Source organism: Erpetoichthys calabaricus, chromosome 17 (genome assembly GCF_900747795.2).
Source record: "Erpetoichthys calabaricus chromosome 17, fErpCal1.3, whole genome shotgun sequence".
Lineage (NCBI taxonomy): Eukaryota > Metazoa > Chordata > Cladistia > Polypteriformes > Polypteridae > Erpetoichthys > Erpetoichthys calabaricus.
This window is the reverse complement of record NC_041410.2, coordinates 38,288,486-38,314,958: the sequence shown is the minus strand read 5'-3', so window position 1 is coordinate 38,314,958 and position 26,473 is coordinate 38,288,486. Positions and strand designations below refer to the sequence as shown.

Below are 26,473 nucleotides of genomic sequence, written 5' to 3'. Positions count from 1 at the left end.
ATGAACATACACAGGCTTGGTTCGCAATAGAAATAAAATCCTGCAGTACTTCTTTATATTCCTTGCTTTGTACCCCAATAAATACAAGTTATCGCCAATATACTAACAACCCAATTGTGCTTCACTCACTCAGAATATGGAACCAACGTAGGAAGCATTTTATGATAGAGAAGTTTTTATCTGTGGCACCTCTGCATGAGAACCACCTTTTCTCACCCTCTCAAAAGTACGCAGTTTTTAATGTCTGGAAAACATTCGGGATTAAATCACTTAGAGATCTGTACATAAACAACATCTTTGCATCCTACGAACAATTACATTCCAAATTTAACTTTCCAGCAACACATTTCTTCCACTAACTTCAAATTAGAAACATTGTTAAACAGAACCTGCCCACTTTTCCTCACCTCCCACCTACCTCTACGCCGGAAAAAATATCAATCAGTCTTGAGGACTCAGACAGCATTTCCGAAATTTTTTAAAACCATTTTACAGTCCCTACCTTTCAAAGATCCCAGAGTACAGTGAGAAAAGGATTTCTCACTCAACATCTCAGAAAAGGAGTGGAAGGTAGCAATGCACAAAATTCACTCGAGCTCCATATGCGCAAAGCATACAATTATTCAACTCAAAATTATACATCGAGTGCATCTCTCTCGTTTAAAATTGCCCAAAATGTTTCCAGGGCAAGATCCAACCTGCGAACGTTGCAATCAAGTTCCAGCCTCACCAGGCCACATGTTTTGGGCCTGCACCAAATTGACATCATTCTGGACCAAAATCTTTAAATGCCTTTCAGACAGCCCTGGTGTCACAATCCCTCCTAATCCATTAACAACTGTGTTAGGTGGACTTCCAGATGGGATTAAAGTGGAGAAGGACAAGCAAACCGTAATTGCCTTTACTTCACTATTGGCACGTAGACTTATCCTGCTCAACTGGAATAATCCTAACTCTCCTCTTCTAAGTCAGTAGGTAACTGATGTTATATACTATTTGAAACTGGAAAAAATCAAATTCACACTTAGAGGGTCTGTACAAAACTTTTTCAAAACCTGGCAGGATCTAATCAATAACATTTTATAATAAGCATTTAAATGGAGGAATTAGGTTCTCTCCCCTCTTTTACTCCATTTATCTTTATTCATTTATTAATTTATCTATTTATTGTATTTTTACTAGCTTAAAGTTTTACTCTGCTGACCTTAGTCTCTTTCTCAGGGGTGGGGGTTGATTTGTTTTGAAACGATTTTTGTAAAACTTGATTTATTTGTATAGAATGTTATTTGATTTTAATAAATTCAATAAAATGAAATAAAAATTGTCATAGAAAACCAAAGCACTTGAAATATGTGCATAGGATGTGTTCACTTAAATGTGTTCAGCACATTATTTATATAATGTACAAGTTTTACACAGATTCATTTCCATGTTGTTTCTGTAGTTTTTCTAATAACCCCTGTTATTAGAAAAACTGCCAATGTTAACAACCCCCCCAATCCAAAGTTCCAGGCTCAGGACTTTTTTCCACTTTAACTCCTTAGTATGTTAAGCAGAATTTCAGCGCTCATGTAATTATAAATGTATTAATTAATTGAATTATTAGCAGGAGATCACTACTCAGAAGTGCTACTTTAAAACTCAGCATGACTAGATATAAAATGTAATGCTCTACATACAAATAACATTGATTAACATATAAACACTCTAAAGAAAATTATTAAAATAGCTGAATGATGGTAAATGTATTGGTTATGAACCAAGCATTAATTTGTTTCCCTTACTTTGAAGCACTTGCTGTATTTTTCATCTAATCCTTTCACCAGTTTGAAGGATAAATTCAATATACTTGAAATAAATTGTTTTGTTTTCTTTTTTTTTCATTTATATTTAAGTAAAGCTGAATCTATTTAAAGAAAGGCATCTCCCCTATTTGAGAATTCTTCCCTCCGTTCCTTTTCTTCATACACAACACTCCAAGAATGTGGTTATCAGTAGGTAGCTTCTTGAACTGTGTAGTTTTACTTGTACTATAAAATGTAATTAGAAAGTTCATGGTATACATTTTTGTAAGTACAATTTTAATTGTTGTAAGAACTTACTTAAACGAGGTCACATTTTATACTATTAATACATTCAGTTGCAAAAGTGATGAAATGTTCAACCTCCGTATTCAACCATAGCCAATAAGGAGTTGCAATTTCATAGATGAGAGGTAAAAGGAGACAGAAATAAAACTGCTGGAGCAGGCATAGAAAATTAAAAACCTGCACTTATGGCAAGGTTATGGTGAGGCACACGGAACATGTAAATACTGCTTTTCACGACTGAATTTCTTTGCTCTAAAGTGAGGGACTTATTGCTGCTACCATTGGAAAACGTAGACATTCGGTATCTGGTGACAAGAACACTTTGTCACATTAGGCCACTATTTATGTTATTGATGGAGACAGTGTTCCAACTATCATTAATCATTGAGTTCTCAAAACATTTTTCCATTTTCTGAAATGAAACCATAAGAACTAATCGAAGTTGGAAGGACAAAACAGACTGTTTTCATTAAAGAATAAAGAAAGGTTCTTTATTGATCTTGTTAGCAGCAATGGCATATTGCTCAGTGCTGACCCCTCACAGCTTCCATTTATGGCTACAAGCCATAACATCAAAGTATTCATATTACTGAAAAGAGTTAATTGAAAATCTAGACACATCATTTTTTTCATTTATTTTCAAATTCTGGGTATGCACATTTCCAAACTAGTTTCATGAAAGCCTTTGACTGCCTATACTGACCAGCAATCTTGCCAGTTAATGCTGAAATTTGATAAAAAGGCCTGACTGAAAGAGAATTGCTTCCAAATATGACATTGCAGTAACTATGGACAATATAAATAAGATGCAGTGTTTAGCCCATAACCTACAGTGTGAAGAAGATGCAGAAGGTCTGGCCATAAACCCAAACCAAGCCTAACAATGGCTTTTAATCTCAGGGAACTTGTCAGAGTCTTCCAAGGAACAGGCCTGTGAAGCATTTTGTTATTTGGGCCGCTATGTAGACAACAATGGCTGTGTTTACAGAGCCGGCATAACCACAAGAGGTGTCATCAAAAGGCGTTTGCTTCCTTTCATCCACCAAGATCAATTTGTTACTGACTGGATGTGTTTATCCTTTGAACATAATCTAGTTTTCTAAAATGCTAGCACATATTTCTTTTGCCGCTTGAGAACAGGAGGATTGTTGTGATCCGAATGTTACAAAGCCTCTTTTAAAACATAAGTCCAAAGTAATTGGAAATAAACTCTTGAGTTATTTTAAGTTTAAGTTAAAGAAGCTCCCTATTACCGTTGATACAAAAGTGCATTGAATATGCCACACTGCACTGATTAAATGAATTACTGAATATATTACATTATTCCCAAACTTTACCTTCACTTTCATATATGGTGTACACTTATAATATATTGTATGCTTAGTTCCAATGTTAGAAGCAGTGCAGGCCCCTGGTACGTTACTTTGTCCAACTTTAAGGTCCAAATGGAGTTTTTGTTTTTACTATATTGTTGCTGCCTGGCTTTAAACAAAGCAAACATGTGCAATGTCTCAATCTGTGTATTACCTTTTGCTGTGATTCAGACATAATTACATTTTACTGCTCTGTATAAAGCTTTTTTTTAGAGTTATTTAACAATGTAGAAGGTTGTGGCAATCTCCCATTATGGTCACTTTTCTAAGTTATTCTCTCTAGATTTAGGTTAAATCTTGTTATTATGTTTTTCTTTTACCCATTGCCATAACACAATTTGAGGTTGCTAGTGCGTTGTTATAGGTGCAATAGTTTAAAAAACAGTACAATACAATAAAATACAGTTTATTTTTGTATAGCCCAAAATCACACAGGAAGTGCCACAATGGGCTTTAACAGGCCCTGCCTCTTGAAGACCCCCAGCCTTGACTCTCTAAGAAGACAAGGAAAAACTCCCAAAAAAACCTTGTAGGGAAAAATAGAAGAAACCTTGGGAAAGGCAGTTCAAAGAGAGACCCCTTTCCAGGTAGGCTGGGCGTGCAGTGGGTGTCAAAAGAAGGGGGTCAATACAATACAATACAATGCAGTACACAGAACAGAACAATTCCTCAATATAGTAAGAAATACAAAAATATAAATTTTTGAAGTACAGAGCAGAATTTAACAGTAGATGATATATCCCATAATAAGATTTGGATTTGTGTAGAGTCCTGGAGACCTCATCCTTCAAGCTGCCTCCCCCATTTGGCCATTCCACGGCTGAAACCGTGCTGGGCCAGCCAATATGATGAAAGGACCCCTCTTTCCCACGATTCCTGCGATCCTCCATCTGGGATGACTTTTCCTTAGGCAGGCAAAACAACTTGGCAGGTGGGCCGTGGCACCAAGTGCCACATTTGAGTACCGAGAAGAAAAACAGAATAAGTGAGGGTTAGTATACAATTATAACTGTCATGTTACTTATGTTTAAGTGCTAATGACTAACAACAGAGATGCAGTCTGTACAGTTAATCAGCAGCTCTAGTCAGGATATACTAAACTGAAGTAGTGAGTCTTCAGCCGGGATTTAAAAGCTGAGACCGAAGGGGCATCTCTTATAGTAGCAGGGAGACCATTCCACAGTTTAGGGGCCCTGTAACTAAAAGCTCGACCTCCCACTGTTATTTTATTAATCCTTGGAATCATAAGCAGACCGGCATCTTGAGATCTTAATGTGCGCTCAGGTTTGTAAGTCATGATAAGTTCAGACAAGTAAGCCGGACCTTGGCCATTTAATGCTTTATATGTTAAAAGGAGGATTTTGAAATCTTCCCTAAACTTAACCGGGAGCCAGTGTAAGGATTTAAGAACTGGAGTTATGTGTTCGTATTTTCTTGTTCTTGTAATAATTCTCGCAGCCGCATTTTGGATTAACTGGAGGCTGTATAAAGAACAGTTTGAGCATCCAGTGAACACCGCATTGCAATAGTCAATCCTACTAGAGATAAATGCATGAATTAGTTTCTCAGAATCCTGTTTATTTAAAAAGCGCCTTAATTTCCTACCATTTTTAAGATGGAAGAAACATGTTTTGGACAACTTTGTAATATGCGCTTTAAATGACATGTAGCACCTGTTCATTGTCATCTGAGATTTCTCTGTCTCCTGGGTTTGACTTTTTCTATGTTTAAGGTTTTTGATCCAACTCATAATTTTTTTGGCAACTTATTTTGAAGCAGGGAAGTTTGGGTTAAAAAAAAAAAAAACAGGTGGACTTTGCCTATAATGTGACACAGCTCAAGCTGCAACTGCAAGTTCTTCTGTGTGGCTTTTTCCTACCTTTTTCATTTATGGCAATACATATTTGATATGTATTATCCTCAAATTACTTCAATACGTTGTTTCGTAGTACACTGTCGTTTACACAACCAGAGCACTATACACATCTGAATATCCGTAGACACATAAATATAGGTAATTAAAAAAATAAACTTCAGACTTTGATGATAAGAACTGCTCAGCTTGCTGATGTTTTGGGAAGTATGCTGCACTGATTTAGTTAGATGGCAAAGAAAAGAACGGCTTACATGTTTTAAAAAAGGTTTTCTTCAGAATGTAATCAGTCTGATCATGTGAGAACACTCGTGGATAGCTAGTTTATCACTAGGGTCCCTGAAGCCTACAAAAAAACTTGTAATCCCGGGCCACATTAAATTCCTTTGCACCTCTCCATTAGCGTCTTTTGTTTTGTAAATGTGTCATGCTTCGTCCTCATCTGAGTTCACCTCTGTTATAGCACACCTTTATTTGAAAACAGCATTGTCACATTGGGGGGAGTGTGAACATGACTGAGAGAATAAAGCTGAATAAAAATAAAAAATACTCACCTTTACAAGTACCATAAATTTATACCGGCTATTACAGACTCAACTCAAATGAATGTTTATATTGTACTAGCAAAATACCCGCGCTTCGCAGCGGAGAAGTAGTGTGTTAAAGAGGTTATGTAAACATATATATACATATACATATATATACATATTTACATATACATATATATACATATACAAATTTACACATCTACATATATATATACATATGCACATATATATATACACACATATATATATACATATGCACATATATATATATATATATATATATATATATATATATATATATATAAATATATATATATATATAAATATAGACATACATATATACATACATTCACATATATATATATATATATATAGCAAAATACCCAACGCTTCGCAGCGGAGAAGTAGTGTGTTAAAGAGGTTATGTAAACATATATATACATATACATATATACATATATCTACATATACATATATATACATATATACATACATACATAGTGCGTTGTAACACGGGCTGTGATTGTTACATGGGAGGGAGACGACATATCACAGCTTCCCGTTTTCTAATCGTGCCTGTGATTGGTGCTTTGACGGATGCCCAGATCCCACAGTATGTCCCCTTAGGAGAGGCGTTAGGCAAGTGTAATTGAATAGCGGTGCTGCAAGTTTAGCTTTACACCTGTTTTTAAGGCTTATTGACTGAAAGGGGCTTTCATGAAAAAACTTAGGGCTTTGTTACAGGATACACCCTCCACAAGTTAAGGAAGTAAAAATAAAGGTATACATTTCTGTTTTATTTAAACCTTTTAAGTTTGTATGCGGGCGGCATGGTGGCGCAGTGAAAGGTGCCAGTTAGGAGACCCGGGTTCGCTTCCCTGCATGGAGTTTGAATGTTGTCCCCGTGTCTGTCTGGGTTTCATCCGGGCACTCCGGTTTCCTCCCACAGTCCAAAGACATGCAGGTTAGGTGCATTGGTGATTCTAAATTGTCCCTGGTGTGTGTGGGTGTGTGCACCCTGCGGTTGGCTGGCACCTTGCCCGGGGTTTGTTTCCTGCCTTGTGCCCTGTGTTGGCAGGGATTGGCTCCTGTATTTAGGATATAGCAGGTTGGATAATGGATGGATGGACATCTGTATGCATAGCCCCATTTGCCCGTTTTCGTTTTTTTTCTTTCTTCAGTAATATTTCAGTAAACCCGGAGCTTGTCAGTTCAAATCCTGGTACTGACACCACTGTGTGACCCTGAGGAAGTCACTTCACCTGCCTGTAATGCAAAAAACAAAAGTAATGTAATAAATTATACCTCAGATGTTGCAAGTTGCTGGAATAAAGGCATAAGTAAAATAGATAAATATGTATTATACACATAGGAACTATTAATTTATTTTCAGTTAAGTCATCTGCAGCAAACCTTTATAAATGAGGGTTTCTCCTTTTTAGATAGTGCAAACTGTTTCTTCTTCATTGAGGTTTTCTCTTGGAGAGCTTTTTTCATTTCATTGAAAATTAAAGCAGCAGCTGCAAAAATATGTAGCTTTCTTATTAATTTTTCAACATTGTGTAAAATAAATTTATAAAGTAACATAAAAGGTTTAAATACTGGTTATCCTTTTACACTAAAATATTACTAAAGAGATACAAAAAAAGTAAAATGCATATGGTCTTTTTCTTTAAGGAGATTAAATATTACTCAAGAAAGAAAAAAAAAACTAAAACAGCCAAATGGGGCTATGCATACGAACTTAAAAGATTTAAATAAAACAGAAATATACACTTTTATTTTTACTTCCTTAACTTGTGGAGGGTGTATCCTGTAGCAAAGCCCTAAGTTTTTTCGTGAAAGCCCGTTTCAGTCAATACGTCTTAAAAACAGGTGTAAAGATTTTGACAATAAGCTACGCAAACCCACCAAGACATGGAATCGCTTAAATCAAGTATCATTACATCTTCCTTTCTTAAAGAGAAGTAAGGCAGTACTTATAAGCTTACATATATATATATAGACATACATATATATATATTGTGGAGGATTGCCGGCTTTCCAGTCCGGCCCTCACCCCCAGGCCGCTAGGAGGAGCCCTCCGGACAGCATATTGGTGCCCCGAGTTCCAGCAGGGCCTCATGGACTCTGTAGTTTTTATACACAGCCCTGCTGGATACCTTGGGGGGCCGCCAGGAGTCGCTGCGAAGGGCCTCATGGACTCTTTTCTGCCCTATAACCCGGGAGTGCATCCCAGTCACGTGACTGGAAGAAGCGATGTGCTCCCGGGATGAAGAAAAGGACTTTGCCCTGACCCGGAAGGAAAACGGACTTGTGGGTTTGGCTTAGAGCCACTTCCGGGTCAGGGGCTTTAAAAGGACTCTGGGTGAGCCCAGACATTTGAGCTGAGCTGGGAGGTAGGGTGGCGACGTGTCTGGGAGTGGAGGAGTATTGTTAGAGAATTGTTTATTGTATTGGTTAATGAGTGTGGAGTGGAGGGTGCTTTGTGTACATTATAATAACAAAATAAAAAGTTATTATTATTATACTTTCACCTGGTCCAAAGAGTGGTACCTGAGGGTTCGAGAAGAGGACGACACGCTTATCTGCTACAATATATATATATATATCTATATCTATATCTCTATATACCTACTATATATCTCTATATACATCTATATATCTATCTATCTATCTATCTATCTATATATATATATATATATATATATATATATATATATATATATATATATATATATATCCCTGCAAAGTACTGCTTTTAAATTTTTATTAAGAAGAAAGGCCTTTTAAATTGAGGGAAAATATCCCAATAACAATTTGTTAAGGATCTGTTTTTTTGTGAAGCAGCCTTAACACAGCTTTTCCGCTGTTTTATAAACGAACGCCATATAAGGACTTCCTTTTTCATTGCTTCGCCAAGGAAGGAGCCTTTTTATTAAATCCAAGGGTTCTTCGCTTTTTTTTTTTTTGTTTGTTTATTACGATTGTTATAGTTCTGTTTGTATACCACGTTGTCAGTTCAGCACTCCGGTTGTAATATGACCAAGCCGTGCAAGCACACTCTTGAGAATGCAACGTATAGTTGTACAGGAGAAAAGCAATCTTGCCTGAAATCAATGGCAACCTTTTGTAGGTCTATGAACTTAATTTAAACTTTAGGTTTACACGGTGCTTTCTTTCCGAAGTACCTACACTCGTGAATATGTCTGTATGCGTCAGTCGCTCAAATCCCCGCGCTTCGCACCAGTGAAGTACTGCTTTTAAATTTTTATTAAGAAGAAAAGAAAACCTTTTAAAATTGAGGGAAAATATACCAATAACAGTTTAAGGATCTGTTTTTTTGTGAAGCTACCTTCACTCGAGTGATCACTTCGAGCTGACTTGCTGGCTAACCATAAGCGTTACCTGGTAGGTAACCACCCATACAATCAGATTGTGAATCAGACTACAAATGCCGTGAATGTAATTACCCCGATCTACATGCTGTCAAATAAACGAACCACACGCTGTGGCGCAATTTTAGGGGCTTCGCCTCTAGCGCGGACGTCCGAGGTTCGATTCCCGTAAGGGAGTGAAGTGAGTGGGTGGTTACCTACCAGGTAACGCTTATGGTTGGCCAGCAAGTCAGGTAACATCAGCCACGGTGCCTTCAGTTGTGAAAAGCAGATCATAGAATGGTTGAAAATAGTTTACTGTCAAATAATGCAAAGAGTACGCGACACGTGTTTCCCCCTTATTCTTGGCTCATCAGGCGTACACACTCACTGCACTCGCTTACGGTAATCGAACCTTGGACGTCAGCGCTAGAGGGGCTTCGCAGCGGTGAAGAATTGCTTTTAAATTTTAATTAAGAAGAAAAGAAAACCTTTTTAAATTAAGTCTTAAAAAGAGGTGTAAAGATATTGACAATAAGCTACGCAAACCCACCAAGACATGCAATCGTTTAAATCAAGGCGCGAGTCGAAAAACACCATCCCATAATTTTAGTTAACGATTAACACATTTCTATATGTATTGTAAGCATACAATACAACTGATAATATGTTGCACTTATATATCTGGTGTACCGACATTTTTGCGCGTTTAACGGCTGAAATCTAACGTGGTTTGTGCCCTTCAGAATGAAAACAGTTTGCATTTACCTTTTTGATAAAAGACGAGCTTTTAAGCCTGAGAAATCACCCCGTAAATGCACACGTTTAATTGCACATGTGTTAATATGTATGCTTACACAGTATTAAAAGACACTCAACAATTAACGTCATTTACCTTCGTTCCCGACTCGTGCTGTAAATCTCTTCCTTGTTTTCAGTTCACGTGATTACGTAGGAGGCGTGATGACGCGATACATGACTCCGCCTCCTCCATTACAGTATATGGACAAAAAACGGGTTCCAGTTATGACCATTACGCGTAGAATTTCGAAATGAAACCTGCCTAACTTTTGTAAGTAAGCTGTAAGGAATGAGCCTGCCAAATTTCAGCCTTCTACCTACACGGGAAGTTGGAGAATTAGTGATGAGTCAGTCAGTCAGTGAGGGCTTTGCCTTTTATTAGTATAGATAACTAGCTGTGTAAACCCGTGCTGTGAAAAGCCCAAGGTCCAAGAAATTATTGAAATCGTCAGAAAAAAAATTGAAATGTAGAGATGTCAGGTAATTGATAGGAAGTACTCTGGGCATCTCTCTCCTAGGAGGTTTCATTTTGCCGATGTGCTCGCCTCGCTTGTGCGTTAGTGGCAGAGCGAGTTTCTGTTTCCTTGGAGGTGGAGCTTCCCCGACTCCATCTTTCACTTCCAGGCCAGACAGACAGACAGACACACATACTTCCACGCGTAGACATTTATATATAAGAATAGTAACAATAAGAGCAGCTAACTACTCAAAACGGTAATTCTGGGAAGTCAGCAGTTCTTACCGCTGCACCATCCAAGTGGTCATGTCAGTGTCATATCCTAACCTGATTTCTTTTTCTTTGGTTATATTCTTGAATAAAAGCACACTTGTTTTGTTATACATGTACCTTTTGTGAAAGTGTTAATTTGATATTTGGACTTCAGTCTTGACACATTATACACTTCATGTCAAAATTTTGTCGTTAGTATTAAAACATGAAAAAAGTTTGTTTTAGGTATGTGTTCAACATTTCTTGCATTTATTGCATTTCCTGTCATCCTACAATTAGACACGGAACACACATGAAATGCATGTGTTCCAAGTAATGATATATTATTTACCCTCTTCAACTCCAGGCACCTCACACCGAGATAAACAAGACTTGAGCTGGGAGAACTTTTTGCCCAAGTTGTGCTGTGGCGGTGGGGGAATGGGATATCAGTCTGCTTGCTGCTTGTGCTGATCAATATATTTGCAAAACAAAAGACGCTAATGGAGAGGTGCGAAGGAATTTAAAGTGGCCCAGGATTAGTTTTTTCGTAGGCTTCAGGGATTCTAGTGTTAATCCTCCCTTGTTAACATAAAGGTACTTGGCCAGTGTATTGATATATTTCCATTGGGGCTGAAACCATTTTGGTTCAAGTAAATTTCAATTCCTGACATTTCTTCAAAAGTGAAATAACTCCATTAGTGAAACTAGCATAGCCATTGATACACAACAAGAGCTACAGTATACCAACCACAGCAGAGACACCACAGACAGACAGATAAAATCACGAAAACTGATTTTTATGTATAAGAAATGCTCTTTTTTAAAGATTGCTTTTAAAATGAATTTGCTTTTCACCCAAGTTTATCTTTTTTATTGTACATGAATTTGCTGTTGCATATAATGATGAAGTTATGCAAAGTATGTCTATTGTGTGCTGTTCTGGTCTTTTATATGGCTCTAACATGAAGGCTATAATGCATAACAGTAAAGCTTTTCTAAGTTCAACTTTAATCTGAACTATTCTATTTTGCATAATGTGAGTTAGATCTCAGTTTCCACTTCTGTAACTGCAGTGCGCCACTCTATGACATTTCTGCAATAAATTAATTATTCCATTTAAAAGCATGGAGCACTAAAGTTGACTGATCTGCTATGAAACATTTAAATTCCTTTGAGGAAAGCTGTCCTTATATTCTTGGGGTGTTCCTGATGATTCAGACTTCTGTAAGTTTATCAAAATATACTGCTGTAAAATAAATGCCTTTGTCCTTTTCAGTAACTTGGTCCTATATACTTAAGACCTGTCAGAACAAATGTCTAGAAACCAGTTTAGTGCATTTTGATATAAGCTGAGGTTAAAGTGTATTAATGTAAAATTGATTATTTTTTTCCATTTGCATTGACTCTATGTTTAGTTGTCACATTAAAGGGTTATTAACAAGGAAATGCATCAACTGAGGACAGAAAGTATAGAAGAGAACAACTTTACAATTTTAGTACAAATTAAAGCACGAGCAATAAAATAAATAAAAGCACAATTATAGAGCAAGGCTTTTTTCTTAAACCATTTCAACCTGATCAGCTCAGCTGTTGTGTATATCATCAGCAATTTGCTTCTGTGCTGGTTGAATATTGACTGTATATTCACTGGAACACACCAAATACTTTCTGGATTTGAGACAGCATTGCTCCAGTGTTAGACAAAAACACAACTTTCACAGAGATTTCTGTCTTTATCACCTGTGCAAAAGGTCGTCATCAACTTGGAGTTAGGTTGAAGATCTGTGATCTACAGAAAGCATCAGTTCTTTACATGCAAAATGAAGGGCAAGAAAAATGGAGACATCCATTGGTATTTTGGTTTGATAGGCAGACTGGAAAGGGGCCAGGGTGTGCCAAACCGAACTATCAATGTAAACTACTACTAGCCTTTCCAAGTGCTTAATTGCCAAAGCTACAGACTAACAGGTTACACAGAATATGTTACTTTGGCTTACACTCTTAAAAATACTCGTTCATTAATGGCATTTTATGGTTCTTTATGGGTGGTGTTGTTCCTTGTAGAACTATTGCTTGACAAAGCACCATTTCATTTTTTGAAGGGTTCTTTGCATATGAGGTTGGCTCTAATATGCTTCCTAACATGTAGAAAAAACTGGAATATCTAATATTTAGTAGGCTACCTAGCAATATAGTAACAGAGTAACAAAACCTGAACTTAGCCTGTGTTATTGTATGCAGTGAAAGTCCTTTAAAATCATGACCCATTAGTACTTCACAAATCTGTTACCATCTAATCCTGGTTATTTACTGTATGGAGCCTGTTACAGACCTCAGCTAAATAAGTAAAAAGTTCTTTCTGGAACCTTCATGTGGAGGGTTCCCCTATGGCATCATTCTGAAGAACGAACCTGGCACTTTTATTTTTAAGAGTTTACTTGGTTAATACCATTGTGCTTGTTAGTTTTTTCTCCAAATATTTTTCAACTATTGTTTCTCAAGTATTTTCTTTTTTTAACCTTATTGTAAAGATCAAACTGAATTAAAGTTAGGGTGTGTTTATTTATTTCTCTCTCTCTCGCTGTTTCCCACTTTCTGACGTTTACATACATGAACCCCAAGGATAAATTTAGATGCATACAGCAGCAGAAGCATGGAAAAACAAAGATGCAGACTTATAGGAAAAATAAAAGATAGATAGATAGATAGATAGATAGATAGATAGATAGATAGATAGATAGATAGATAGATAGATAGATAGATAGATAGATAGATAGATAGATAGATAGATAGATAGATAGATAGATTTATATTGTGCAGAAATAGCAAAATGAATTTAAAAAGTATCAACATTAACCCTGGAACTTTGAGAGGTAGCATTGGAGATATTTTATTATATAGATTTTAGTTTCATAACTGTTGCTGTTTCCCTTCTTGGGACTGTTGTTTCTGCTAATGCCAGACTGGTCCAGATGGTAAGAGCTGCAGGCATGCTCATCCTCCATTTTTGTAGACTTGTCAAAAAGCACTGTGAATAAACAATGTCATCTGTGGCTGCACCTAAGTCATCATACGAAGAGTGTTACTTCTGAGTGATATGATGCTGAAATGTTGATGTCCTGAGGGATCCTCCATTTTGCAACTTATGATTTTTCATAATTAGACACACTGTGGTTTTGCTGAAGAGACTGTCACAGTGTAAAACAAATAAATGTGAACTGTACAAAAAATTATGTAATATTACTTTAAGTATTTATCCTGAACAACATTTTAATGTCTATTTTTCTATTAATTATGTTGAGGTTAATGAGCAGCTACTGGAATTGCATTGTTTTCTTCAAACATACAGGTCCTCAGGTGGACGACCACCAAGTCTGACACAAGTGTAGTTGAAAGAAGTGAAGAAGTGTAGTCAAAGATATATGTGTATTCCATATGTAAGTCTATGTGTATACAGTATAGTACAACAGAATCTGTGAACACAGTCCAGCACAGTCAGCTGTGACAGTACCCATGACTTCTGGATGAAGGTAGAGATGTCATGAATTGTTTATTGGATAATGTGCAAGAGGATAGTCAGTGAGTTCTGTGGTGTCATGTAGATTATCCATCACAAGCAATAAGTTGGTTGGCTACTTGCATTAACCTTTGGAAAATGTCTTCTACTGCTATGATCTCTCAAACACTTACATTTTTATTTTTTCAGTTGCAGTGCTTCATGGGTAAGGAATATGATGCAATGATAAACTCTCTTCTCAAAGATGTTTGTGCCACGCTTTATCATACTTTGCATTTTGAAGCATGTTGGTAATCCCAGTAAAGGTTGTGCTGGGTTCCACACAAAGAACTGTCCGTTACCTAACAGTCCTTGTCCTTGTCCTAATCCTTGTCTCATCTACTATGCACAGTGTATCTCGTTCATGATGAGTATTTTCTACTAAATGATATTGTGAGTTGTAATTGTACACTAAATTGCTGTGTTGCTGTACTGGAAAAAATCTTAATGTTTTCTACAACCCAGAATCAGTTGGCAGGTATCAGTCGGAGTTAGCAGGTTTTTGAAAATACCCCACATAATCCAAATCAGGGCGGTAAGGTGTTCAATTTTATGATAAATAGCACAAGGATCCTAAACATATACTGTAGGAAAACTTTTTTCGTAACACACTTAAACTGTTTCTGTGGTGGTAATGGGCAATTACAGGAGCAAATACATTCCTACAATATGAAGTACTAAACTTTTCAACTATCATCACAACAGGATTGCAGAGTCCTCCAAACTCATGATATGTACCTTATTTATTAGAAATAGTGGTAGAATGAGACCTTTCACAGATGGTTTCGCCCAGGTGTTGGATCTCACTATCACAGGGATAAGAGCACAGTGTGTGGTCTCCAAAGAATGCATAAATAAGCAGTACTTATATGTTTGTGTTATTTAATATCTTCCTAGCATTTTTTTTTGTCCCTGCTTAACACCAGGTGGCAGTTTTAAACAACACATGACATGTATTGCAATCTTAATACTATTGTGAAGAGCTTTACTAAAGTATGCAACAACAGAAATACAAAAAAATAAAAAAGATGGCACAATGTCAGTCCATCACATTTAAGTCTAAAAATCTGTGATGTTTGACTTTATGTTTAATTTGTTATTATATTATCTTAATTCACATTCTGACAAGGTAAAGTGTCAGCAAACATAAGCTTTACTGCCATACGCCTATAGTACTTGATAACATGAGTGCAAGAGGCATCTGATTGACTAATAGGTAACAAGGTTTTGTTGTAACTAATGGTGGTGTCTCAGAGTTCCATGAAGCTACAGTAGATGTGATGCCCAGTGTATATGGTTTGCACGTTATGTCAGTGTTCACAGGAGATCTTCTTCACGTTACTCTAGTTTTCTTCCCACATTCCCAAAGACATGTGATACCAGATGAGGCTACTGTGGTAGACTGGCTTCTCTTCCCGAGTTGATATATGACAGTATCGGTACAGGCTCCAATCTTCTGAACCACTTTAGAAAATGGATGAACTAATGACTAGCTGACTGCTGTAGGTGATTGTTTACTAAAAATATTTTATGTATTAAAAACTTTAAAATAAAAATATTTTATGTATTAAAGACTTTAAAATCTTGTTTGTGGTAGGGTGCTGTGATGCATGAAAGAAAGTAAGTACGTAGATGGTTGAGGCCCTAGGAGTAAGGAAGGCCATTTTATAATTTACATATGGAACCATGAAAAGTTGTTTAACTGTTAAGATGTTTAGCTGAATGAACTAAAACAAACTGATGTATTATTTTGTAGATCACAGATTACTTCCATTCATGCGAAACACTCATTTAAAAAATAAATCAGCTTTTGATGTTCATGCCATTATGACCTATGTATTTCTGCAGCTACAACAAAAAACACAGCTTCATGTAATCCAATCTGAATGACCAGATGAAATCTACTGTAAGAGGCTAGATGACTTGTATGTCACAAGAGACCATAAATAAGTAGTTGATATGAGACAAGAACTGGAAAACTGATGGTGATGGTACACATTACCTCAAAGTCACAATAAAATAACTATTTGGATTGTGTTAGGTATAATTGAAAGTCTTTTTTTTTTAGTGCTGATACATTCCATTTTGTTTTGTTTGCTTTGCCTTATATGTTGTATTTTGTTTGTTTTTTTGTATCTGCTGCGATGTGCATTGGTACACTTAAGGATATTTTATGCTATGTAACATAAGATTTAAGAGTCTGAATCTAAAAAGACTGATTTTTGTTGCAAGACAGAGTAAATATATGCAATATCAGAATGAAAAGACAAGAGCCAGAAAAATGTTTGGAGCAGCTTCCTGTATACTTGAAGCCCGGCTGAAAATTTGAAATTTGGTTGCACAATAGAGCAACTTTGAGTCCAGTACAGAACTGACTTGGATGAGGCAAAGATGGTGGTTTTAAAGGAAGTCTGAGGAAGTGACATTATCAGGGCCATGGACGAAATGACTCCATCGGGCTAGGGATTGGAAGTGACGTTGTCAGGCCCAGGAACCGGAATGACGTCATTGGGCCCAAGACAGGAAGTAACATTGTCAGGCCGGGGACCGGAAGTGACATCATTAGGGTCAGGTAAAATTTCCCATAACTGGAATGAAGTGGAAAGATAGAACGGATTAGCACACTCCGCCATCCTCTGGTCTGGCATGGAATTACCTTCATTCGAGCCATTTAGCTGCCTCCATGCCCATGTGCGTTACAGCAAATATATACAATAACTAATGCATTAGTTTGTAAAATATAATTTCCATCCATCCATCCATTTTCCAACCCGCTGGGGTTTTCCACATTAAATGTATTCCTACTTAGAAAAACAGGTTTCAAATAAACATGTTAAAAAATCCAGATTATCAGACTTTTATAAGAGTTTTTTTCATTGAAAGCATCGCAGAATGGTTATGAATGCGTCCTTACATTTTTAATACAAATACCAGTTAATTAAAAATGAAAAAAAAAAAAAATCTATTGGAACTGTGTATACATATAGCATTGGTGTTGCATAGCCTTGTGACACAAAGCGTGCAAAAAGACAGAAAAGGAACTACAGAGGAGGATGCCAATAATTAAGGACCACTTGACTCCAGTCACAAAGAACAGAGTTGAAAACTCTCATCCATAGGCCCCTTAAAGTGATTTTAGATAGGAGTTCTCACAGCAAGTCAGCATTGCCTTGCCATGATTTTTTATTTGCTAACCATTTCCTTTTTTTTTTCCAGACTCTTAAAGACCCGACAATCTCGGCTCGGAAGGATTTCCAGCGTGAGGCGGAGCTCCTGACAAACCTGCAACACGAACACATAGTCAAGTTCTATGGCGTCTGTGTGGATGGTGACCCATTAATTATGGTCTTTGAATATATGAAACATGGAGACCTCAACAAATTCCTCAGGTATGGTCGCATCAGGTTGGGTATTATTTTTCCTTACTAGAGTAAAAGCTGCACAGATATAAAAGCTGTATGGATGCATTCCTTAATAAACATTACTAACATCAAAACAAGCCAGACTGCAGTATATTCAGATAAGGGATTTTATTTTACAAAATGGAGATTTATAAAGGACAAAGGTGTACTATATACATAAATAGCCACCTGGGTGCCCTACTCATACCTCCAATGACAAGTTCCTTGAAGCCTATTACAAGAATTGTCCCCATGATCTAGCAGTAATGGTCCTGCCATAATCTGACCCAGACTTTACCCTTGAATATCAATATTACTATTAAAAGTGTAATTTGACAAAGGACAAGTTCAGTTCAGTTGCAAGGCCCAGATTTTCATATTTCTTGGACTCATGACAGAAACTGTATGAGAGAAGACATAAAATTTGCCTTTTTGAAAAATTTATGGGTATGTTCCAGACCTAACCACACCCTGGAGATGCACAAATAAAGGTGACCATCCACTGAGGATAATTATGGTGATCCCCTACTTCACTAAACCCAAGACATTCTATTTCTGAACATATCGAGCTATTGGGACCATTGTGTACCCAATTAGTAGGCCTTGGTCACCCATAACAGTGCAGCTAAGTTCTAGACACTGCTTCCTGCCTCAGATCCCTTTCTGGGAATCTTCTTTACATATCCTAAATTTTAGTTCTTGCTGCATCATTCTTTGTGGACTGTGCAGGTTACCATAATATGTAAAAATTATAAAAGTATCTTTTTAAATTAAAATTACTACATTATTTGTAGATGGAATACATTGCATTGATTGTATGGAGTAACTTGCGGGTCTAATAGACATAAAGGACACACAGTAGTCTGGTAATGCAGAGCATGGCAGGATGTTACATTTTCTTAACTGTGGTTTTGGAATATGTTAAGCAGGAAGATCTCAGCCTATTTCTACAATAAACATAACCCCTTTTCCAAACATTTAAATTTAGTATAGTTCTCATACACACTGCACAATAAATGTCTTTTTTTCAATTTATGTTTCCATTTGCCTTGATAAACAGGATTATTTCCAGGTTTAATGTGCTATGTGTGGAATGGTGCTCTGTATATCAAATTTGAACTCCCAGAAGAAGACATACTGGTGTAAAGTAGTAGTATATTTGTTGTAGGACGCTAGGGGTCTTTAACCCCAACAGACATACACTCAGGACACAAAGTAAAAGCACTAAGAAGATATTTAATTATTTTCTTCTCAATGATAGTAACTCCAAGCACCACAGCCACCATAAACATAAGTAAATCTAATACAGCACACAATTCTCTTTCCTCCACACCTCAATAGCAAGCTCTGTCCCACTCCTCCCCACTCTGGCTCACCTGCTGGGTTTCCAGCAGTCCTTTTAAAAATCCTTGACCCGGAAGTGCTTCTGTCCTTCCGGGTCTAATGAAGAACTGGCTTTTTCTTCATCCCTGAAGTACTTTGGAGCTTCCATCCTTGTGACTTGGGAGTACTTCCGGGCTATGGATGAGGATTGGTTCCTCTCACGGTCCTCTCAAAGCTCCTCCTGGCGGCACCCACGGTTCCTAACAGGGCTGAGAAAACGAACTCCAATTCCCACTCCAGGGGAGCTGCCATCTAGCATTTTGGGGGAGGTAGTGTCCAAAAGTAGCTACCTCCCCCCATCCTTCAATCCTCAGGGCATCCCTGCCATCTATTACACTGTATATAGGTAAACAGAGTTGTTTTGTATGATTTTGAATCATTTCAGCACATGCAAACATTAATACAACTCTAGACGTCACAGTTTCTTTGCAGCTGCTGTCAATATTTCCAGTGAAAATGAAACGATGTAGGACAGCAGCACTGATCCACCACTCGTGTCACTAAGCATTATAGATATGGAAGAGGTACAGTGAATCTTCAGTTAAGTAAGGTCACGATAATATGGCAAAAGTTCAAAACTCAGCATAATGTATATACTTGTTAAATGCATTATAATAATAATTATGGTGTCATAGATACTGTGAAACAAAACTGTTTTAAAATACTGTAAACTGAAAGTGGAAGTAACCCTTGAAGCTTTTCACAAACCCTATTAATCCACTTTAAGTGTGAAGGGGCCTGGGATCTCCCTCAGCAGTATTGGGCAAATTGTAACATCTTTTATTTTTTTTTTATTTGACTAACTAGAAGTTTTCTATACGGTGTACAATTATAGACTAATAAAACACACAGTGTTACATTATAAACATTTCTTGTAACAACTATAGCCAAGTGCCTTTTCCTTTGCCTATCAAGAAAAAACAAAAATTGGGAAAGAATTAATCATGAAGTAATCACCTGAAGACAATGAAATAGTTGGCAAAGACTTGACATGTTCAATTAGTTGAGGAGAGTATGGATAAAGGTCTGCCAAGCTCTAATCCATTTTTGAGTTGTTGAAGTGCTTTACGTAATTACTCTATTTGACAATGATCAAATATTGCTTGTATTTGCACCATAAGGATATACTTGGAAAGAACAAATGTTCATTTATGAAATGAAAGATTTTTTTCTGTAAAGGTTTGTTTTAAATTTTCTTTCTTTCTTTCTTTCTTTCTTTCTTTCTTTCTTTCTTTCTTTCTTTGTGTGCGTATCACTATAGCTTCCCTGCATTGCTATACAGGGAGCAGATGCTCAAATGCAGAATGGAATTCTTTGCTGGAATTTCTGCATTTCCTCTCACAATCCAGGTTGCATTGATTGGTAATTTGCAATTGTCCCAGAATGAGTGAGGGTAGATATGCTTAAGTATACCCTGAATAGAGTGGTACCTCCACACATTTCCCACCTTGTACTCCGTGCTGCCGGGATATCCTACTTCCACAATTCTGTATTACATTAAGCAATTTAGGAAATGTTTGGCTTACTGTGCTTAATATATGTTATTGGTTGATGTTATTATTAAAAGTATCGTATATACTCACGTTTAAGTTCTCCTGCAGATAAGTCGGGGCTTGATTTTACCGTATAATTTCTGGCATTTTATAATGTCGGTCGTATAAGTCCAATGTGGAAAACTCACGCTATTGTTTCAAGAGATTACGATATGCTAATGCCCACCTGAGAGAGTAACCATGGAGCACACGGACGTTTTTTCTATGTATTGTGCCTACGTGACCACATGGTAATACCCAAACTATTCCGAAGCAACGTTTGCATTGTTTTGTGTTTTTTGTATCTAACACCCTCATACACCTTTATCGTAGGAGCATCTCTTATCTACGATGGAGAGTTCGATCAGAAGAAAATATGAAGCTGGTTTTAAATTAAAAGTCGTTGAAGTGGCAAAAGAAATTGGTAACTGCACTGGTGCAACAAAATTCGATGTGTATGAGAAACTGGTGTGAGATTGGAGGAAGCAAGAAGATGTAAAAAAAAAAATCTGTATTGTATTTTTGAACAGGCATATAAGTTGGGGTCTGGTTTTGTGATTGATTTTTCAGGTTTCAAGACCCGACTTATATGCAGATATATATGGTATGTCCATTGGTCCAAGTGGATTTCAAGTGGCTTTCACTGTTGCTATTTTTTTATAACAGTTTTGCCCTCATAGTATCCAAACAATACATACATTCCTGTTGTTGAATCTATGCTAAATCCTTTCCCCACAAAATATTAAAATAGGTAAACATAGGTCAAGAAAGAATGAAATTTAAAGCCATCATCTTGTCAGGCAGAGCTATTTATTAGGCAAAAAATAAATATGAGTAGATATTTTTCTCCTGTCCTTTCTCTTCCAACTTTTCTTTTTTTCTCAGAACCCTAATTTTGTAGTCCCAACAGATAATTATACAGTCGACAAGGTGATTGCATGAATTCTTTTCACTGAAGATTCTTCAAATATATATTGCTGAATAAAGTTTAAGGGTGGCACCAAAAGGAATATAGTAGAATGTTGCAATCAGTGCACATGCAGTAGGAAGTGTCCATGAATTCTGTAATCAGTAGATCAAGAAAGGCAGACAGGGGAGTATGTCTTAGTTGAAACTGCAGCTACAGGTAAATGAGCATCAATGTTGAAAAGTTATTGAGAAGGTCATTAGAGATGTAAATATTTTCATGTCAAAGTATAGAGACCCTGTTAGAAATAAACAGGACAAAAATAATTGTCCACAAAAGATCTGTAAGGATTAAAGAATCATCTGGTAAGAATAACCATACCAGGAAAAATAGACAAAGTAGCAAGTCTGGTCCAACTGTACTGTAAACTTTTTAACAGTCTAGACGTCTCTTCAGGTTTTGTTCCATTATACCTAAGGGCCTCTAAGGATATAGATTAACAAATGTGTTTTAATATGTTTCCACTTTGTCAAATATACTAAACCTGGTTTAAATATGATTTCTCAGTGCTTATTACCACAATTAGGTCTCATTTCATTTGTTATTTGTGGCTCAAAAAGGCTTACTGTTGTCTTCTCTTCCATATATTAGTTGGTTTAATAATAGAGGAGACCCTTGTGATATCCTTTCATGTCCAAAATTATACCAAGGAGGGTAAAAATATATTTCCTTACAATAACAGACAGGGAAGAGGTCAAACACAACTGCCTCTCTGGGCCTACACAGCACAAGAACCTCAGTCTATGAGGTGGGATAGCTTGTACATTTGCAGAACTCTTAACACACTGAAGACCTTTCACTGCCTTTTTCTCTCCTCTTCTCTCTATCTCACTCCCTTCTTCTTCTTGGGCTGACATCAGACATGATCACCTTCTAATAGCCCAACAGTTTTGAGGTTTGATAGCCTTTAGAAAGCCATATCTTTCAGTCACCATCTGGGCTTAACAAGCCAATAATCAGCCTGGATGGTAAATGTCTGCATCTTGCCTGTCCTGCCAGACCTCAGTGAACATTACATGTTTGAATCTAGGCAGTAAAATACAGTGTCTACCATCCCAGTGGGCCCATTCTTCTCACACTAGCATGCACAGTAGCTCTCTGTCTGTCTCTTCAAAGCACCACCATTGTGCATCTCTCTCATCTAGAGATTTCCTGTTGGATTGTCCTTTTTTGCCTGTACTTTCCTAACAGGAAACCTCTTGCCAGCTAGGTATCCCTTTATACAGGAGCAACCAAATAAGGATAGCACTGGAAATTGGGTTTTGACTGATACAGAGTTCTAAATATCAGGGCCAGATAGTACTGTAAAGTGCAGCTCCGGAGCTTCCGAGCCGTTTATTGAAAACACCTACACATCCAACAATTGCTCATGTGTTCTTTACAGAGCTAATATCTCTTGTGAGTAAATGGGCTTCCCTTGGGATAAACAGTTTATTTTTGGTAAATGGTTTTAATAAGCTTTTCCTTTGCCTACAGAAGGAGGACAGCTACGTAATAAGATAAGTGAAAAAGTCATGTATCAAGTTCACTGGTACAATTTACTGGGCCTGTTTGGTGTAAGGTGACTAAATGAAATGGAGACTTACAGTATAGGCTGTTGTATATCATTCTGGCAGTGAATTCTATTTTGTCATCCATTAATCTTTAGGTTCCTGGGCCCATTGAGTTGTTAAATGAAAGACACAGTGTTTCACTTTTTTGTGAAAAACTGCAGTCATTTTTAATACCCTAGAGGATTAGGTTCAGCATTTCTTTTTTTTAATATTTACAAAAACAAATGGCTAAATGTTTTATCTGACAAAACCTGCAATATGGAATCTACAAAATACATTTCTTACATTAATTTCATTTTCAAGATATTACAAATGCTATGTTCCCCCAAAATATTGATACATGTAAAATGTATACTCTACAAATAATGTGCTAAGTATTTTAATCCCCCTCATTATCTTGTTTTCACTTTCACTTGTTTTCACTGCTGATTGACTGTGTTGTGAATTTATGATGTTCTCTCTGTCTCTAAATTAAACCAGGTTTAATATATATCCATCCATCCATTTTCCAACCCGCTGAATCCAAACACAGGGTCACGGGGGTCTGATGAAGCCTATCCCAGCCAACACAGAGCGCAAGGCTGGTTTAATATATATATATATATAATATATATATATATATATATATATATATATTCAGTTTTATTTTCTATACACATCCAAAAGAAAAATACTTAAAAAGGAATAATTTTTGAGGTTATCAGTATGATAACCAGTCAACTATTTTTAATTAAATAAAAAAGAAGACATTTTTATCATTCAGTCCACTGCACCAGAAAGATTAAAGTACTCCATAATAAAATATTCAGTAAGCAAATCAGTATTCATAACAAAATTCTTCTAAGTCAAATGAAAACAGAACATGCAGTATGTCTACTATTAAACAGATAACAAACATTCAAAATGAAACTATTGCAGAGGCTTCTCTTTCAAAATTTAAAGAAACAGCAGTCATTAAAACTCTTCTGTATTTCACCCTTCTAATTAATGAAAGCCTATTTAAGAATCACAGTTAACTACGGTTTGCTTTGGCATACTGCAGTAAGGGCTTTTCAGGATGGCCTGAGTACACTAGTTTTGCAAAAAAATCGGGAGTGGTCTCCCTCGACTCTCTCATATACTCAGATATGGGGATGGGTATTTGAGGAGTAAACCGCAAGACAATGATTATTTTTTTATATTATGTACTTTAAAGAACCATCAACAACAAATCAAATTAATAATATATTGAACAATTATTATAAACATAAAGTTGAATAAATTGGACTCTGCAGCTGCATGAATAAAAGGTAAAGGAAATAGCCCAAAAGTTGATAGAGATCTACGTTTTGTACCTATTACTTGTATACAAAATTTGGTTGACCTAAGTGAAAGTGTACTCAAGTTATCGTGTTTACATACATACATAAACACACACACAGACACAGAGACATAATTCCAAAAATTGTATTTTTGGACTCAGATAGGTCTAAAATGTCGAGATAAATCAAAATCTCGAAATAGAATTTTTATAGGATTCCAACATTCTTCCTATACTTCATATACGAGAAAGTCAGGGAGGTCTAAAATGTTGAGATTCATCAAAATCTCAGCATTGAATTTTTGGACGATTACAATACTTTCCCTATACTTCGTATACGAGAAAGTAAAAAGGCTGCCTAAGTAATTTGTTCATGTGGGTCAAAGGGTGGTATGATAACTGGACGTATTGTACGTTTGATTTCCAGCTGCTGTAGGTCACAGTTTATTTGGAATTTTTACCTGTATCTACGTGGGTATTGGTTCTCACTGCAAACGTCTCAGATCTGAAAGATGGGCAGGTTACAGTAATCATAACTAAGTGACCACCCAGGAGTGGTGGCTCTGAGGCTAGTGATCTGCTCTGGCAATCGGAAGGTTGCTGGTTTGAATCCCATAAATGCCAATAGGGACTCTTATTTGTTGGGCCCTTGAGCAAGGCCCTTAACCTGCAATTGCTGAGCGCTTTGAGAAGTGAGAAAAGCAGTATATAAATGCAAAGAATTATTATTATTTGCTTGTTGTCTCATTTTCTGTACTCTGTGTTCTCACTTTTTTCTTTCCCTTTATATTTTCTTGTTACTTTAAAAACTAAATATGGACAAGAATTCCAATGAGCCAATTACATAAAAAAAACACAATTTTTTAAATTTGATGTCGAATTCAAATGACCTGTGACTCATCTATAACTAGGATTTTCTTAACTGGATGCTTAATTATCTTGGGGAAAAATAACTATGTTTTTCACACAGTGCAAATTGAAAACGTATTGGATGTTAGCTTATAGCTTCATATTTTACAAAAAAAGTAAGTAGAAATATAGGCAACTTTAGATCAATTAAGAAATTGGAAGGTAAATCCTCCCATTATTGTACTGTATATGAAATGCAACTTGTATGTATGATGTACTGGAATCTCTGTCAGCAGCTTGTTGTTATATTTATTAAAAACTACTAAAATAAAGAATAAATTCCAATAACAAAAACATTGAACAGGAAGGTGGCAACCTGTCATGTAAATGTTGGGCACCATGGAGAAATCAGTGCTGGAAGGGCCAGTCCATCACGCAGTACCATCATGTGTGCACCCACTCTCTCGTGTGGAGGCAGCTTAGTGTCAAGCATTAGCATGAGAGTCGAATTAGATGAAAAACTAAACAAACACGTGGAGAAGGTGCAAACTGTACAAGCCAGGTTTTGACCATTGATGTGTTGGAGCTGTGAGACAGCAGTGCTAACCACAGCACCACACTGCCTCCCCTGTATAGAATAAATGGCTGTAGTGCTATTTGTTCTTATTGGTGCTTTTCTGTGTTCTTGTATTAAATTCTGTTGTACACTGTCATCAGCTTTAGTTACAACAAGTGGTTGAAATTTGTCTGGGGTTCCTTAGATTAGACCCCGTATTGGACAAATACAATACAATACAATACAATTTATTTTTATATAGCTCAAAATCACACAAGAAGTGCCACAATGGGCTTTAACAGGCCCTGCCTCTTGACAGCCCCCCAGCCTTGACTCTCTAAGAAGACCAGGAAAAACTCCCAAAAAAACCTTGTAGGGAAAAATGGAAGAAACCTTGGGAAAGGCAGTTCAAAGAGAGACCCCTTTTCAGGTAGGCTGGGCGTGCAGTGGGTGTCAAAAGAAGGGGGTCAATACAATACAATACAATACAATACACAGAATAGAACAAATCCTCAACACAGTATAAAAATAAAAATTTTAGAAGTACGGAACAGAATTTAACAGTAGATGATATCACATAATAACATTTTGATATATTTAGA

General features: G+C 36.7%; 1 protein-coding gene across 1 annotated transcript in view; it reads left to right on the top strand.

Annotated features, from left to right (window-relative positions):
• The window catches only part of ntrk3a (neurotrophic tyrosine kinase, receptor, type 3a), a 948,732-nt gene that overhangs the window by 849,777 nt on the left and 72,482 nt on the right, over positions 1-26,473 (top strand). Inside the window, exon 13 of the mRNA XM_028822657.2 lies at positions 17,547-17,719. Coding sequence (XP_028678490.2) covers positions 17,547-17,719 — 173 coding nt within the window. The remainder of the gene's footprint in view (positions 1-17,546; positions 17,720-26,473) is intronic.